Source organism: Somniosus microcephalus, chromosome 18 (genome assembly GCF_052327205.1).
Source record: "Somniosus microcephalus isolate GS21.2 chromosome 18, FLI_Smic_1.0, whole genome shotgun sequence".
NCBI lineage: Eukaryota > Metazoa > Chordata > Chondrichthyes > Squaliformes > Somniosidae > Somniosus > Somniosus microcephalus.
Window position 1 is genome coordinate 3,161,917 of NC_141004.1, and position 16,860 is coordinate 3,178,776.

The window sequence follows — 16,860 nt, forward strand, 5'->3', positions numbered from 1 at the left end:
GTGGCACAGGGAGTCAGGACACAGGTGTGAGGAACTCCCCCTGCTCTCTGTAAAAATAGTGCCATGGGATCTTTTACATCCACCTGAGAGAGCAGACGTGGCCTCGGTTTCATCCGAAAGTCGGCACCTCCGACAGTGCAGCACTCCCTCACTGGAGTGTCAGCCTGGGCTCTAGCCCCTGGAGTGGGACTCGAACCCATGACCTTCTAATTCAGAGGCAAGAGTGCTACCCATTGAGAAGGAGGCCATTCGGCCCATCGAGTCTGCGCCGGCTCTTTCGAAGAGCAATCCAGTTAGTCCACTCCCCCGCTCTTTCCCCATATCCCTACAATTTTTTTTCCTTCAAGTATTTATCCAACTCCCTTTTGAAGGCTACAATTGAATCTGTTTCCACTGCCCTCTCAGGCAGCGCATTCCAAATCCTAATCATTCGCTGCATAATAACGTTTTTCCTCATATCGCCTCCGGTTCTTTTGCCAATCACCTTAAACCTGTGCCCTCTGCTTATCGACCCTTCAGCCATTGGAAACAGTTTCTCTTTATTTACTCTATATAAACCCTTCATAATTTTAAACACCTCTATCAAATCTCCTCTTAGCCTTCTCTGCTCCAAGTAGAACAACCTTGTTCGTTTACTGTTTCTCAAATCAGTTTGACAATGACCAGGTCTTTTTCCGAGTGGCAGGCAGTGACTAGTGGGGTACCGCATGGATCGGTCCTAGGACCCCAGCTATTCACAATATATATTAATGATCTAGACAAGGGAACTAGATGTAATATCTCCAAGTTTGCAGACGACACAAAGCTGGGTGGGCGTGTGTGCTGTGAGGAGGATGCCGAAAAGCTCCAGTATGATTTGGACAGGTTGGGTGATTGGGCAGATGCATGGCAAATGCAGTATAATGTGGATAAATGCGAGGTTATCCACTTCGGTGGCAAAAACAGGAAGGCAGATTATTATCTGAACGGCATTAGATTGGGAGAAGGGGAAGTGCAATGAGACCTGGGTGTCCTTGTGCAACCACCAGTCGCTGAAGGTAAGCATGCAAGTGCAGCAGGCGGTTAAGAAGGCAAATGGTATGTTGGCCTTCATAGCGAGAGGATTCGAGTACAGGAGCAAGGATGTCTTGCTGCAGTTGTACAGGACCTTGGTGAGACCACATCTTGAGCATTGTGTGCAGTTTTGGTCGCCTTATCTGAGGAAGGATGTTCTTGCCATGGAGGGAGTGCAGCGAAGATTCACCAGACTGATACCTGGGATGGCAGAAATGACATATGAGGAGAGATTGGGTCGATTGGGCTTATATTCGCTGGAGTTTAGAAGAATGAGAGGGGATCTCATTGAAACTTATAAATTTCTAACAGGACTAGACAGACTAGATGCAGGAAGGATGTTCCCGATGGCGGGGGAGTCCAGAACCAGGTGCCACAGTGTAAAGATAAGGGGTAATCCATTTAGGACAGAGCTGAGGAGGAATTTCTTCACCCAGAGAGTGGTGAACCTGTGGAATTCTCTACCACAGAAGGCAGTAGAGGCCAATTCATTAAATATATTCAAGAAGGAGTTAGATATATTTCTTAAGGCTAAAGGGATCAAGGGATATGGGGAGAAGGCAGGGACAGGGTACTGAATTTGGACGATCAGCCATGATCTCATTGACTGGCGGAGCAGGCTCGAGGGGCCGAATGGCCTACTCCTGCTCCTATCTTCTATGTTTCTATGATAGAGTAAATAAAGAGGAACTGTTTCCAGTGACAGAAGGGTTGGTGACCAGAGGGCACAGATTTAACGTGATTGGCAAAAAAAACAGAGACGAGATGAGGAAACATTTTTTTACCCGTTGTGATTGTGAACACCTCTATCAAATCTCCCCTTAGCCTTCTCCGCTCTAAGGACTATTGACCCACTGAACCATCGAGTCCCTTTTCACAAGACACACAGCTAGGTGAGGCCATTCTCAAATGAAGCTTGCAGAGAATTCCCATGATTCTAATGATATATGTGTTGTTCCTGGATTTCCGATTAGGACGACTACAAGGAACAGTATCCTACAACGTACCTGGATGATTACAAGCCCCTGAATGAGCGGAGGAGGCAACAAATATTCAACGTTCCTATCGACGAAGTCAAGGAGCACCTCCATCCTGAGGTAACGAGGGATACGCACTGCAACTGTATGCCAATCCTCACTGTTAGCGCATGGCTTAGTTGGTGAAGGGAAAGTGCAACCGAGCCAAACGACCCGGGTCTGACGAAGGGTCATCGACCTGAAACGTTAACTCTGTTTCTCTCTCCACAGATGCTGCCTGACCTGCTGAGTATCTCCAGCATTTTCTGTTTTTATAACAAAAACAGATTATCTGGTCATTATCACATTGCTGTTTGTGGGAGCTTGCTGTGCGCAAATTGGCTGCCGCGTTTCCTACATTACAACAGTGACTACACTTCAAAAAGTACTTCATTGGCTGTAAAGAGTTTTGAGACATCCGGTGGTCGTGAAAGGCTCTATATATACACACAAGTCTTTTTCTTTTTAATCTGTTTTAGTGATGTTGGTAGAGGGATAAATATTGACCAGAGCTGAGCCCTGTACTGCTGACCACAAGCATTCATGTTCCAACTTTTGATGGAAGGAAAGAAAGACTTGCATTTCTGTAGCGCCTTTCAAGACCTCAGGATGTCCCAAAGCGCTTTACAGCCAATGAAGTATTTTTGAAGAGTTGTAATGTAGGAAACGCGGCAACCAATTTTGCGCACAGCAAGCTCCCACAGACAAGCAATGTGAATCTAAGCTCAACTGGCTTGGGAGCGGCAACTCACTGTATAATTACTCGTGTGATTAAGGTCTAAGAAAAAGCCAAGTGTAAAACATAAATAGATGCCGGTGCAATTGGAAACACGCATGGCACCCCTCAATTAAAACATCCTGGATAATCTGATGGCCCGTTACTGTTTATAGAAACATAGAAGATAGAAGCAGGAAGCAGGAGTAGGCCATTCGGCCCTCGAGCCTGCTCCGCCATTCAATGAGATCATGGCTGATCATCCAAACTCAGTACCCTGTCCCTGCCTTCTCCCCATATCCCTTGATCCCTTTAGCCTTATGGGGCTGACTCTTTTTTCTGGCAAAGTTGGAGATGGGGGTGGGGGCGGGGAGGGACAGGGGGAAGAGGAAGTGATGCCACAATTGGCTATAGTCTACACAGTTGATGTGATCGGGCTGCAACAGCCCAGTGCCGGACAAGGCAGAGAAAGAGGCAACATCTCCTGGGGCACGAAGCTAAGAGTCACGTGAGATCTAAGGCGCTTGTGAGGCCCAAAAGACCATCTCTTCCAGGGGTAAGGTAGAGTGAAGCTCGTTGGAACTGCAAACGTATAGATACCGTAACCTGATAATAGACAAGTGGGACACTATGATAAAGGGTTTGGGAAGCAAGCAAGGAAGAGCGGGATTAGACTAGGTGGCTCATGTGGAGAAGATCGGATTTAATGGACCCGTTGAGTTGGTTTTCTTTGTATAGCTCTGTGAGTTCATGAGTGATAAAGATGGGGGCCTGGATGGTGCAGTGAGGTAGACACCCTAACCTTTCATCTCTCAAGCCTTCGTTTGAAGCCAATCCAGACTGCCTTTCGGATGAGACGTTAAACCGAGGCCCCATCTACCCTCTCTCTCTCAGGTAGATGTAAAAGATCCCACGGCACTATTTCGAAGAAGAACAGGGGAGTTCTCCTTGGTGTCCTGGGCCAATATTTATCCCTCAACCAACATAACAAAAACTGATTATCTGGCCATTATCACATTGCTGTTTGTGGGAGCTTGCTGTGCGCAAATTGGCTGCCGCGTTCCTCACATTACAACAGTGACTACAGTTCAAAAAGTACTTCATTGGCTGTAAACTTATAAAACTTATAAAATTCTGACAGGACTGGACAGACTAGATGCAGGAAGGATGTTCCCGATGGCGGGGGAGTCCAGAACCAGGGGTTACAGTCTAAGGATAAGGGGTAAGCCATTTAGGACAGAAATGAGGAGGAATTTCTTCACCCAGAGAGTGGTGAACCTGTGGAATTCTCTACCACAGAAGGCAGTAGAGGCCAATTCATTAAATATATTCAAGAAGGAGTTGGATATATTTCTTAAGGCTAAAGGGATCAAGGGGTATGGGGAGAAGGCAGGGACCGGGTACTGAGTTTGGATGATCAGCGATGATCGCATTGAATAGCGGAGCAGGCTCGAGAGGCCGAATGGCCTACTCCTGCTCCTATCTTCTATGTTTCTATGTAAAGCGCTTTGGGACGTTTGGTGGTCGTGAAAGGCGCTATAGAAATGCAAGTCTTTCTTTCTTTGATGAGATCAACGTCTGCTCTCCGTACTGGCGTTAACACGCTGAGGTCAAGTTTGGCGCAGTGTCTGCACAGATTTTTAGGTGAAGCCGAGTCCATAGCACAGAGCTATCCCCCAACTTGGCAGAAACGTCCCTCAGGCCACAGGATGGTTTGTGCGAGAAGCAGAAATGCCACATTGAAGAAGTTGTGCCGTCTTTCAGATGAGACGTTAAACCGAGGTCCCGTCTGTCCGCTCAGGTGGACATAAAAGATCCCACGGCACTAATTCAAAGAAGAGCAGGGTTGTTGCTCTCCCTCTTGTCCTGGCCCAATATTTATCCCTCAATTATTTATCCTATCAATTTCAGTCTTAAAAGTTTCAGTTGACCGCCAGCTTTTTGGGGGGGGGGGGGGGGGGGGGGGGAAGAGTTCCAGATTTCCATCCCCCTTTGTGTGAAGAAGTGTTTCCTGACATCACCCTTGAATGGCCTAGCTGTTTGTGGGACCTTGCTGTGCGCGAATTACAACAGTGACTACACTTCAAAAAGTACTTCATTGGCTGTGAAGCGCTTTAGGGAGTCCTGAGGTCGGGAAAGACGCTATAGAAATGCGAGTTCTTTTTCTTTCTTTGGGTCATTGAAAGGTTAAGGCAATCGATGGTGGAAGCAAAGTAGAGAGACCTCTACTCTGCACCTGAGCCTGTGGCCCAATCAAGTTTGGGAATGCTTGCTACTGGGGACAAAAAGTGGAAACGTGCTCCTAGGAATAGAAAAAACATAGAAACATAGAAGATAGGAGCAGGAGTAGGCCATTTGGCCCCTCGAGCCTGCTCCGCCATTCAATGAGATCATGGCTGATCATCCAAATTCAGTACCCTGTCCCTGCCTTCTCCCCATATCCCTTGATCCCTTTAGCCTTAAGAAATATATCTAACTCCTTCTTGAATATATTTAATGAATTGGCCTCAACTGCCTTCTGTGGTAGAGAATTCCACAGGTTCACCACTCTCTGGGTGAAGAATGACGTCTCTCCTAGGATGCCCCAAAAAGCTGGTGACGAGTGGGTTATGAAGATACTATTCCTAAAATAGTCACTTACTATGTGATTATTCCCCATGTCATATTCTTTTGATACCACAGAGTATTTATACAGGGAAGACAAAATAAACTAGTGTCAAATGTATTGGTCACTCTTCAGTTGGTCGAGAAAACACACGAGCATGGGTGGGTGACCCTGGTGAGGCCACAGGCCTGCTGCATGCATCATGAGAGGAGCTGACATTGCAACAACATTAAGACGTTGAGATGATGTACGCAAGTTGTGTCAAGTGATAATTAGACAGGTATACAGCTAGCTAATAATAACAATCTGACAGGTAGAGATGAGATCAATCCTGTCGTCACCTTGTGTTTTATTAGAGCCAGGCCATTCAAGGGTGATGTCGGGGAACACTTCTTCACACAAAGGGTTGATGGAAATCTGGAACTCTCTCCCCCCAAAAAGCTGGAGATCAACTGAAAATTTTAAGACTAAAATTGATAGATTTTTGTTGGGAAAGAGTATTAAGGGATGTGGAACCAAGAGGGAGTTAAGATACAGCCTATGTTGAATGGCAGGACAGGCTCAAGGGCCTATTCCTGTTTCTGTTTATTCTTGGGATATAGGAGACAGCAAGGCAGCATTAAGACTCAACCTCATAGGGCTGGATTTTTGCCAATGGGGAGCTTTTGGAGGCGGGGCTCCCACTTGTCGGGTTTCAGTCCCGCCTCCATCAACTTCTGGCCAACCCACGCTATTTTCCCTTGATTGACCTTGATTGACCAGCGGGCCTAGCAGGCCAATTAAGGGAAAGCCGGTTACAGAGAACGTCAATGTATGACGTTTCATCTGTCCAAAATTTTGGACAGATGAATTGTCATCGTTTGACAGCTCTGTGAAGCTGTCAAACGCTGACATTCTCTGTAGTTTGATGAGTTCTTGAATTCAAGACCTCATCAAACCTCTTTCTTTTGCAGAAATTAGATGGCTGTTGCATTGGAGAATGCAGCGGCCATCTGTCATCTCTGCCACAGAGGTGCGAGACTCTCCACATACCCACCAATTGAAGCCTGCAGGAAGAAAGAAAGGTAAGTAAACTTTTTCTATCACTTTCCAGTTACCTCACATACCTCTCCACACTTGCACCCATCACTTATCTTCACAGCGCACTTTTGCATCCCTCCGACCCCCGCAGACCCACTGCTCGCCACGGTGACCCTGGTGGGGTTTGCAGCCTTTGGGAAGCCCGCACTTGTGCGGGTATAATGGGGATAATCCTCTTATCTGCCTGTTAAACTACCTGTTAACAGGCAGATAAGTGGCACTAATCTCCTTCCCGCCTCCTGGCAAGATGGCATGGAGGCGGGTTGGGGGTAGGTTGGGTACCCGCCCCCAGATTCTGCCATTTTCTGGCAGTCCCGCCTCCATACCCGCCTCCCCAGGGCTAGCAAGATCGCGCCCATAGTGTGGGTAACTGGTATAATGGAGTCACACAAAGGCCAGACTGGATAGGGACACACAGTTTCATTTCCCTGAAGAACTTTAGTGAGCCAGTTTGGTTTTTACAATCATCTGTTGTAGAAAAGAAAGACTTGCATTTCTATAGCGCCTTTCACGACCAACGGACGTCCCAAAGTGCTTTACAGCCAATGAAGTACTTTTTGAAGTGTAGTCACTGTTGTAATGGAGGAAACAATTTGCGCACAGCAAGCTCCCACAAACAGCAACGTGATAATGACCAGATCACCTGTTTTTAGTGATGTTGGTTGAGGGATAAATATTGGCTCCAGGATACCAGGGATAACCCCCCCTGCTCTTCTTCAAAATAGTGCCACGGGATCTTTTACATCCACCTGAGAAGGGCCTCAGTTTAACATCTCATCTGAAAGACGGCACCTCCGACAGTGCAGCATTCCCTCAGCACTGCACTGGAGTGTCAGCTGAAATTTTTGTGCTCGAGTCTCTGGAGTGGGACTTGAACCCTCAACCTTCTGACTCAGACGCAAGAGTGCTGCCCACTGAGCCATGGTTGACATGGTAGATTTCATGGTCAGCAGATTGTAAAAGCTTCTACAAGTATGTAAAAAGAAAAAGATTAGTGAAGACAAATGTAGGTCCCTTACAGTCAGAAATGGGAGAATTTATAATGGGGAACAAGGAAATGGGTAAGCAATTAAACAAATACTTTGATTCTGTCTTCACAGAAGAGGACACAAATAACTTCCCAGAAATGCGAGGGAACCAAGGGTCTAGTGAGAAGGAGGAATTAAAGGAAATTAGTATTAGTAAAAAAATAGTGCTGGAGAAATTAATGGGACTGAAAGCCGATAAATCCCCAGGGCCTGATAATCTGCATCCCAGAGTACTAAAAGAGGTAGCCATGGAAATAGTGGATGCATTGGTTGTCATCTTCCAAAGTTCCATAGATTATGGAACAGTTCCTGCAGATTGGAGGGTGGCAAATGTAACCCCACTATTTAAAAAAGGAGGGAGAGAGAAAACAGGGAACTACAGATCGGTTAGCCTAACATCAGTAGTAGGGAAAATGCTAGAGTCTATTATAAAGGATGTGATAACAGGACACTTAGAAAATATCAACGGGATTAGACAAAGTCAACATGGATTTATGAAAGGGAAATCGTGTTTGACAAACCTACTGGAGTTTTTTGAGGATGTAACTGGTAGACTAGATAAGGGAGAACTAGTGGATGTGGTGTATTTGGATTTTCAGAAGGCCTTTGATAAAGTCCCACATAAGAGGTTAGTGTGCAAAATTAAAGCACATGGGATTGGAGGTAATATACTGGCATGGATTGAAAATTGGTTAACAGACAGGAAACAGAGAGTAGGAATAAATGGGTCTTTTTCAGGGTGGCAGGCGGTGACTAGTGGGGTACCGCAGGGATCAGTGCTTGGGCCCCAGCAATTCACAATATATATCAATGATTTGGATGAGGGAACCAAATGTAATATTTCCAAGTTTGCTGACAACACAAAACTAGGTGGGATTGTGAGTTGTGAGGAGGATGCAAAGAGGCTTCAAGGTGATTTAGACAAGTTGAGTGAGTGAGTGAGTGGATGGCAGATGCAGTATAACATGGATAAATGTGAAGTTATCCACTTCGGTAGGAAAAACAGAAAAGCAGAGTCTTATTTAAATGGTGATAGATTGGGAAATGTTGATGTACAGAGGGACCTGGGTGTCCTTGTACACCAGTCACTGAAAGCAAACATGCAGGTGCAGCAAGCAGTTAGGAAGGTAAATGGCATGTTGGCCTTCATTGCAAGAGGATTTGAGTACAGGATCAAGGATGTCTTACTACAGTTATACAGGGCCTTGGTGATACCACACCTGGAGTACTGAATATATTTAAGAAGGAGATAGATAGATTTCTAGACACAAAATGCATCATAGAAACATAGAAACATAGAAGATGGAGTAGGCCATTCGGCCCCTCGAGCCTGCTCCGCCATTTAATGAGATCATGGCTGATCATCCAAATTCAGTACCCTGTCCCTGCTTTCTCCCCATATCCCTTGATCCCTTTAGCCTTAAGAAATATATCTAACTCCTTCTTGAATATATTTAATGAATTGGCCTCAACTGTCTTCTGTGGTAAAGAGTTCCACAGGGTAAAGAAATTCCTCATTTCAGTCCTAAATGGCTTACCCCTTATCCTTAGACTGTGACCCCTGGTTCTGGACTCCCCCGCCAACGGGAACATCCTTCCTGCATCTAGTCTGTCTAGTCCTGTTAGAATTTTATAAGTTTCAATGAGATCCCCTCTCATTCTTCTAAACTCCAGCAAATATAAGCCCAATCGACTCAAGAGGTATGGGGAGAGAGCGGGAATATGGTATTGAGAAAGAGGATCAGCCATGATCATATTGAATGGTGGAGCAGGCTCGAAGGGCCAAATGGCCGACTCCTGCTCCTATTTTTCTATGTTTCTATGGTCATTCCCTTGTGTTTGCCCACACATTGCCAGAGCTTATTTTCCCAATTTATGGTGAGTGGGAGATTTGAACTCAAAACCACTGGGTTCCATAATCCAGTACCATAACCACTAGGCTATCATACCCATTTTTATTACCAGTACAACCGAAGATGTTACTTGTGCTTTCTGTTCAATAATCCATATTCTAAGATGTGATTCTCTTTGAATCCAACTAAGAAGGATGAAATACTAACTGAACCCGCAAATGCAGGGCCGACTGGTCCCCACTTCAGCACTCAACCAACTGAGCTACTTAGTCCATTGGAGGGCAGTAGGGTACAATCATTAATACAAAAGCAAAATACTGCGGATGCTGGAAATCTGAAATAAAAACAGAAAATGCTGGAAACACTCAGCTGGTCAGGCAGCATCTGTGGAGAGAGAAACAGAGTTAACGTTTCAGGTCGATGACCCTTCGTCAGGACTGGGAAAAGTTAACAGACGTAACAGTTTTTAAGCAAGGGAAAGGAGGGAAGGGGAAGGAAAGAACAAAAGGGGAAGGTCTGTGATAGGGTGGAAGGCAGGAGAGATTAAATGACAAAAGGGGTGATGGTGCGAGGCAAAAAGGCAATGGTAATGGGACAAGTAAAGAAACAAAAGATGGGTCTAGAGGTGGTGTAAATGGGAATAGCAGAATCATCAACAGCTGCCGTCCGAAAAAATGGGTGCAGAGATTATGATCTGAAATTGTGGAACTCAATGTTGAGTCCGGAAGGCTGTAAAGTGCCGAATCATCAGGGTACAAAAGTTTACTTGATAAGAGAGGCAGGCGTGGAAACAGACCACATTCGGAGATTTATTGACAAGTTATTTTTTTTCATTACTTTTGAACATTTTTCTTACAAATGATGTAAAAGGGAAGTTATGGTAAACCTTTAGAAATCACTGGTTAGGCCCCAGCTGGAGTATTGAGTCCAATTCTGGGCACCGCACTATATAGGAAGGATGTGAAGGCCTTAGAGAGGGTATAGAGGAGATTTACTAGAATGGTTCCAGGGATGAGGGACTTCAGTTACGTGGAGAGACTGGAGAAACTGGGGCTGTTCTCCTTAGAGCAGAGACGTTTTAGAGGAGATTTGATAGAGGTGTTCAAAATCATGAAGGGTTTAGACAGAGTAGATAGAGAGAAACTGTTTCCAGTGGCAGAAGGTTCTGCCAGGTGCGGTGCCCAGAATTGAACACAATTCTCCAGCTGAGGCCTAACCAGTGATTTATAAAGGTTTAGCATAATTTCCTTGCTGTACTCTCTGCCTCTATTAATAAAGCCAAGGATCCCGTATGTTTTTTTAAACAGTCTTCTCAACTTGTCCTGACACCTTCAAAGACTTGTGTACATTCACCCCCAGGTCTCTCTGTTCCTGCACCCTCTTTAACATTGTACAATTTAGTTTATACAGGAAACTCTTTATTATTCGGCACCAACGGCACCGGCATGGTGCCGGTTTATCAAAAAGTCCGGATTACAGAGAGGTATAGTTAAAAGGTACGAGAGCTCCGTACACAGCAACAAATCCAGGCTTCCCTGTTGCTTAGCAACATGTGCAGGAACTCCGGCCACAGACCAAGCGTCCCTGTTGCTTAGCAGCAAGTGCACGAACCCCAGTTACACAGCCACAGATCCAGGAACGGCCACTAATATGAAATAAAACTTACCTGAACCTACTCCTGAATTTTGCCGGTTAAAAGAGTTTCCTGCATTGCCTCCCCTCATTCTTCCTACCAAAATGTATCACTTTACACTTCACTGTGTTAAATGTCATCTGCCATGTATCTGCCCATTTCACCAGCCTGTCTATGTCCTCCTGACGTCTGTTACTATCCTTCTCATTGTTTACTACATTTCTGAGTTTCGTGTCATCTGCAGACTTTGAAATTGTGCCCGGTACACCCAAGTCCAGGTCATTAATATATATCAAAAAGAGTGGTGGTCCTAATACCGACCCCTGGGAAACACCACTGTACACTTCCCTCCAGTCTGAGAAACACCCGTTCACCACTCCTTTTACTGGCATGGCCTTAAAAAATAGCAGATTAATTGAATTCAATTTCACAATTTGTCATGGTGGGATTGTGAACTCATGACCTCTAGGTTGCTCATCCAGTACCATAATTAGTAGACTAGCTTATCATTGACTTGCTAACAATTTCACTTTCCCCCAAAACTTTTCATGAATTAATTCTATTAGCTCTCTATAGCCTTCTCCGTTTCAGTGAAACCCCCAATATTTTGAGCCTTTCTTCATATAACCTTTCATTCATAGCAACATAGGAACAGGAGGAGGCCATTGAGCCCCCCCGAGCTTGTTCAGCTATTCAATTAGATCGTTGCTGATCTGTATCTTCACTCCACCTACCCACCATGGTTCCATATCCCTTAATACCCTTACCTAACAAAAATCTATCAATCTCCATTTTCAAATTTTCAATTGACCCCTCAGCCTCAACAGCTTTTTGAGGGAGCGAGTTCCAGATTTCCACTACCCTTTGTGTGAAGAAGTGCTTCCCGACATCACCCCTGAATGGCCTGGCTCTAATTTCAAGGTTATGCCGCCTTGTTCTGGACTCCCCCCACCAGAGGAAATTGTTTCTCTCTCTCTACTCTATCAAATACTTTAATCATCTTAAACCCTTCAATTAGATCACCCCTTAATCTTCTATACTCGAGGGAACACAAGCCTAGTCTATGCAACCTGTCCGCATAATTTAACGCTTTTATTCCTGGTATGATTCATTCATTTATTTTATTGAATCCTTGCTCTAGCTACTGCTCTAATAGCATGATGTAGGTCTAGGGTAAAACTCACTCCATCCTCATGTTCCCTGAAGACCAAGTGAAAATAGATACTATTCAGGGTAGTAGCGCAAAGCCATCCAGACCCTGGTTTCCTCACTCAATCCACTGCCTGCACTGAGTTAGCTGATCTGGCAGGAGTAGAGAGAGCTACAGTCAGTCTCAGTGCCCAAGAGCAGAATGATAGGAAAAGGTTTTTTGCTGCTGATTGCTGGTGAAAAGTGCACACAGGTTCGGTCTGCAATGTCCATATCAATACAGACGTGGAGGGGTGAGTAAATATTCCGCCATTTTGCTTCATTGGGTTTGATGTTCTTGGCGCCTTTAATCTCAGGAAATGAAAGGGTAGAGTCCGTGCTAGGTAAGCTACGGAAGCCCAGTGTTATGGTTCAGGTCAAGCAACTCAGAGAGTTGTGAGTTCAAATCCTACTATCGGTAAGTTATGAAATTGAATTCAATAAATCTGGTCTTTTATGGGAGGGGGGTGACCAAGAAAGCTGCTGGATTGTTGTAAAATCCCAAACCCGTTCGTTAATGCCCTTTAGGGAGGGAAACTGCCACCCCCACCTAGACTGGCCCTCCTGTGACCACCGTTCCACGCTATAGTGGTTGACACTTACTGCCCTCAAGGGGCAACTAGTGACGGACATCAAATAGGGAATTCAGAAGAAACTTCTTTACCCAGAGAGTGGTGAGAATGTGGAACTCGCTACCACAGGGAGTGGTTGAGGCAAATAGTATAGATACATTTAAGGGGAGGCTAGATAAGCACGTGAGGGAGAAGGGAATAGAGGGTTACGCTGATAGAGTTAGATGAGGAAAGGTTGAGTAGGTTGGGCCTCTACTCATTGGAATTCAGAAGAATGAGAGGCGATCTTATCGAAACATATAAGATTGTGAGGGGGCTTGATCGGGTGGATGCGGTGAGGATGTTTCAACTGATGGGTGAGACTAGAACTAGGGGGCATAATCTTAGAATAAGGGGCTGCCGTTTCAAAACTGAGATGAGGAGAAACTTCTTCACTCAGAGGGTGGTGAATCTGTGGAATTTGCTACCTCAGAGAGCTGTGGAAGCTGCGACATTAAATAAATTTAAAACGGAGATAGACAGTTTCCTAGCTGATAAGGGAATTAGGGGTTATGGGGAGCGGGCAGGAAAGTGGACGTGAGTCTAGGTTTGGATCAGCCATGATCCTATTGAATGGCGGAGCAGGCCCAAGGTGCCGTATGGCCTACTGCTGCTCCTACTTCTTATGTTCTTATGTTCTTATGAGGAAAGATGGGAGGAGGCTCGGGTGGAGCATAAACGCCGGCATGGACTGGTTGGGCCGAATGGCCTGTTTCTGTGCCGTATATCCCATGTAATCCTGTGTGAGGTACTGCCTTGTGAGTGTTGCCAACATCTAAAGAAGCAATGAAAGAAAAGGTAGATGTTCGATTGCACCTGCGATGTGTGGGTGGAATTGTGCTGCTCTCTTTATGCTTTCTCTTGCGTTCCTGGTGAAATTCCACCCTTACGCGTGTCTGACAGTCTGTGTTTTTCTCTTCCCTGAAGATTCCAAATATAGACCCGTGCATCCCAACCACCTACATGGACCACTACCGAGGAGGAATGCCGCCCATCAAGCCGTGCGTTGACTACTGTAGACCGCACATGAATGAATACACCGCTTGCATGGACCGTTTCAACTATTACTGTTGCAACCCGTGCGGTTATCAGATATGTCCGCAGATTAACTGCACCTACGACACAAACAGGGTAACGAGGCAGGCGCCAGACCGTGTTGTGTCTGGGTTGATCTCTATTTTTTAGGGTAGCATTGAATTAGTTACACCACACTTGGTAGCACTGTGCACAGTTCCATATTATAAAAAAGGATATAGAGGCACTGGGGAAGGTGCCAAAAAAAGATTTACAAGGATGATACCAGAACTGAAAGGTCATACCTACCTGGAAAGGCTGAACAGGCTGGGGCCCTTTTCCCTTGAAAGGAGAAGACTGAGGGGGGGTGACCTGACAGAGGTCTTTAAGATTATGAAAGGGGTTGATAGGGTAGACGTAGAGAAAATGTTTCCACTTGTTGGGGAGACCAGAACTACTGTTCATAAATATAAGATAGTCACTAATAAATCCAGTAGGGAATTCAGGAGAAATTTCTTCACCCAGAGAGTGGTGAGAATGTGTTTGAAGCAAATAGCGTCGATGGATTTAAGGGGAAGCTGGATAAACACGAGGGAGAAAGGAATAGAAGGATGTTCTGATAGGGTTAGATGAAGAAGGGTGGGAGGAGGCTCGCGCGGAGCATTAACACTGGCATGGACCTATTGGGCTGAATGGCCTGTTTCGGTGCTGTAAATACTAGGTAATACTTACCTGAATGTGGAGGAGCAGGATTGCCGGACCCCCCCACCCTACCCCACTCCCCGCACCCTGATCATAACCTTCACCCCCATCCTGATCGCTGCCACCCACCCTCCCCTGAGCGCAAGAAGGCTTCCTGCTCGCCATATTGGATATTCAGGCGATCGTTTAGCGCCTGAAAAACGGGCGCGGCGCCGTCAAATTTCTAGGCTAAAGGATGATTTTTTTTGAGACATGTCCGGTCCGCTCCCCAGAGAAAGTAAACGGAACCTATGCTTTGCTTTTCAGGCAGCAGAGGATGCACTTGCCTGCTACAGGTACAAGAAATGCTTAGACAGTTTCTACGGACCATCTCCGATAGCGCAGGTGAGTCAGCAGGGGGAAGAACTCGAAATGTTATTCTGGCGTAGACGATGGGAACTGGATGTGCAGTGTCAGCCGTGGCTCAGTGGGTAGCACTCACGCCTCTTGAGTTAGAAAGGTCGTGGGTTCAAGCCCCACTCCAGAGACTTGAGCACAAAATCCAGGCTGACGCTCCGCAGTGTAGTACTGAGAGGAGTGCCGTGCTGTTGGAGGTGCCGCCTTTCAGGTGACATGTTAAACCGTTCTCTTGGGTGGACGTAAAAGATCCCACAGCACTACATAGAAGTGGAGCAGGGGTAGCTCTTCCCGGTGTCCTGGCCAATATTTATCCCTCACACAGAACATGCACAAGGGCCTGTCCATCTTTGAACTAGTCCTCTTCAGAACATCTTCCTTGGTTAGTTTGCAGCCCTGCGAGATCTCTGCGCTCCTCCAATTCTGGTTTCCTGCGCATCCACAATTTTCTTTGCTCCACCATTGGTGGCCGTGCCTTCTGTTGCCGAGGCCCTAAACTCTGGAATTCCCTCCCTAAACCTCTCCGCCTCTTTGCCGTTCAGTCCACCTTTAAGACGCGCCTTAAAACCTACCTCTTTGACCAAGCTTTTGGTCACCCGTCTTCTTCTCCTTCTTCTTAGGCAGTCCCTCGGAACCAAGGATGACTTACTTCCACATTAAAAATGAGTTCGCAGGTGACTGATGAGTCCAATGCGGGACCTACAGTCTCTGTCACAGGTGGGGCAGACGGTGGTTGAAGGGGCGGGTGGGTGGGGTGCTTGGGTTGATGTGCGCTCCTTGCACTCCTTGCGCTTGGCTTCCGTTTGCTCCCGGCGAAGAGACTCGAGGTGTTCGGTGCCTTCCCGGATGCTTCTCCTCCACTTTGTGCGGTCTTGGGCCAGGGATTCCCAGGTGTCGGTGGGGATGTTACACTTTTTCAAGCCTCCTTGAAGAAGTGTAACATCCCCACCGACACCCGTCTTAATATGTGGCTCGATATCCAATTTTTTCTGCTAACGATCCTGTGAAGTGCCTTGGAATGTTTCACTACTGTAAAAGGTGCTCTATAAATGCCAGTTGTTGCTACGGTGAGCACTCAGATTTCGCCCATTTCCCTGGGCCATACGTACGGCTCCACACCATTACTGTGAAAGAGTGGCCAACACGTGTGTGGACCGCCGCAAAGCAAAACCCCTCAATCAACATCACTAAAACAGACTATCTGGTCATTATGACAATATTGTTTGTGGGAGCTTGCTGTGCGCAAATTGGCTGCCGCGTTTCCTACATTACAGCAGTGACTACACTTCAAAAAGTACTTCATTGGCTGTAAAGCGCTTTGGGACATCCTGAGGTTGTGAAAGGTGCTGTAGAAATGAAAACCTTTGTTTCTTTCTGTTTGAACTTGGTGCCTGATCATGAATGTGGCGCAGTGTTGTCACTTGCTGTGAAATAAAACAACTTAACTCATTTAGAATCTTTAGGAGGTTCTCATGGACACTGTGCAACGGTAATCGTAGGATGATGCTCAGGGCTACTTGCCATTAGTTTCCATTGTTTAAGTTTCACAGGACTATTTCAATCACTGTCTGTTTGTAGAGCGGTCTGTGCCCCGCCTGTTTTGGCGCGCAATTGGATTTCTAAGCCGTTTCCTTCAAAGGAGGAAAAGAACAAAATTGGCAACGTTTTTTAAGAACGTTGCTTGATCTCCATTCTGATATTCAAGGTTCTCCTCTGTCCTAAACCCACGGGTCAATCATCCATTATTCTTTTGAAGGGATAATTACAGTCCTAGCCCTTTTGGGCTATTCCAGATCAGGCGTATTCCCCAGACGTTCACCTTCAACTTAAGTTAGAGATAGCCGAATTCCATAAGACGCTTAAATGGGTCTAAAGGTTCAGGCTATCTCTCCCTAAAGGAAAGGAACGACTAAAGATGTTACCTTCCTCCGGATAGTACTTTTAATAAGTTGAACTAGACTGTAAC

The 16,860-nt window shown here is 45.9% G+C and overlaps 1 protein-coding gene across 5 annotated transcripts in view; it reads left to right on the forward strand.

Annotated features, from left to right (window-relative positions):
• LOC147104979 (uncharacterized) overlaps window positions 1-16,860 on the forward strand; it is a 61,044-nt gene that overhangs the window by 19,141 nt on the left and 25,043 nt on the right. For all 5 annotated transcript variants that reach the window (XM_086010965.1, XM_086010968.1, XM_086010967.1 and 2 more), the window contains exons 4-6: window positions 2,028-2,150; window positions 13,710-13,913; window positions 14,805-14,882. In XM_086010965.1, coding sequence (XP_085867091.1) covers window positions 2,028-2,150; window positions 13,710-13,913; window positions 14,805-14,882 — 405 coding nt within the window. The remainder of the gene's footprint in view (window positions 1-2,027; window positions 2,151-13,709; window positions 13,914-14,804; window positions 14,883-16,860) is intronic.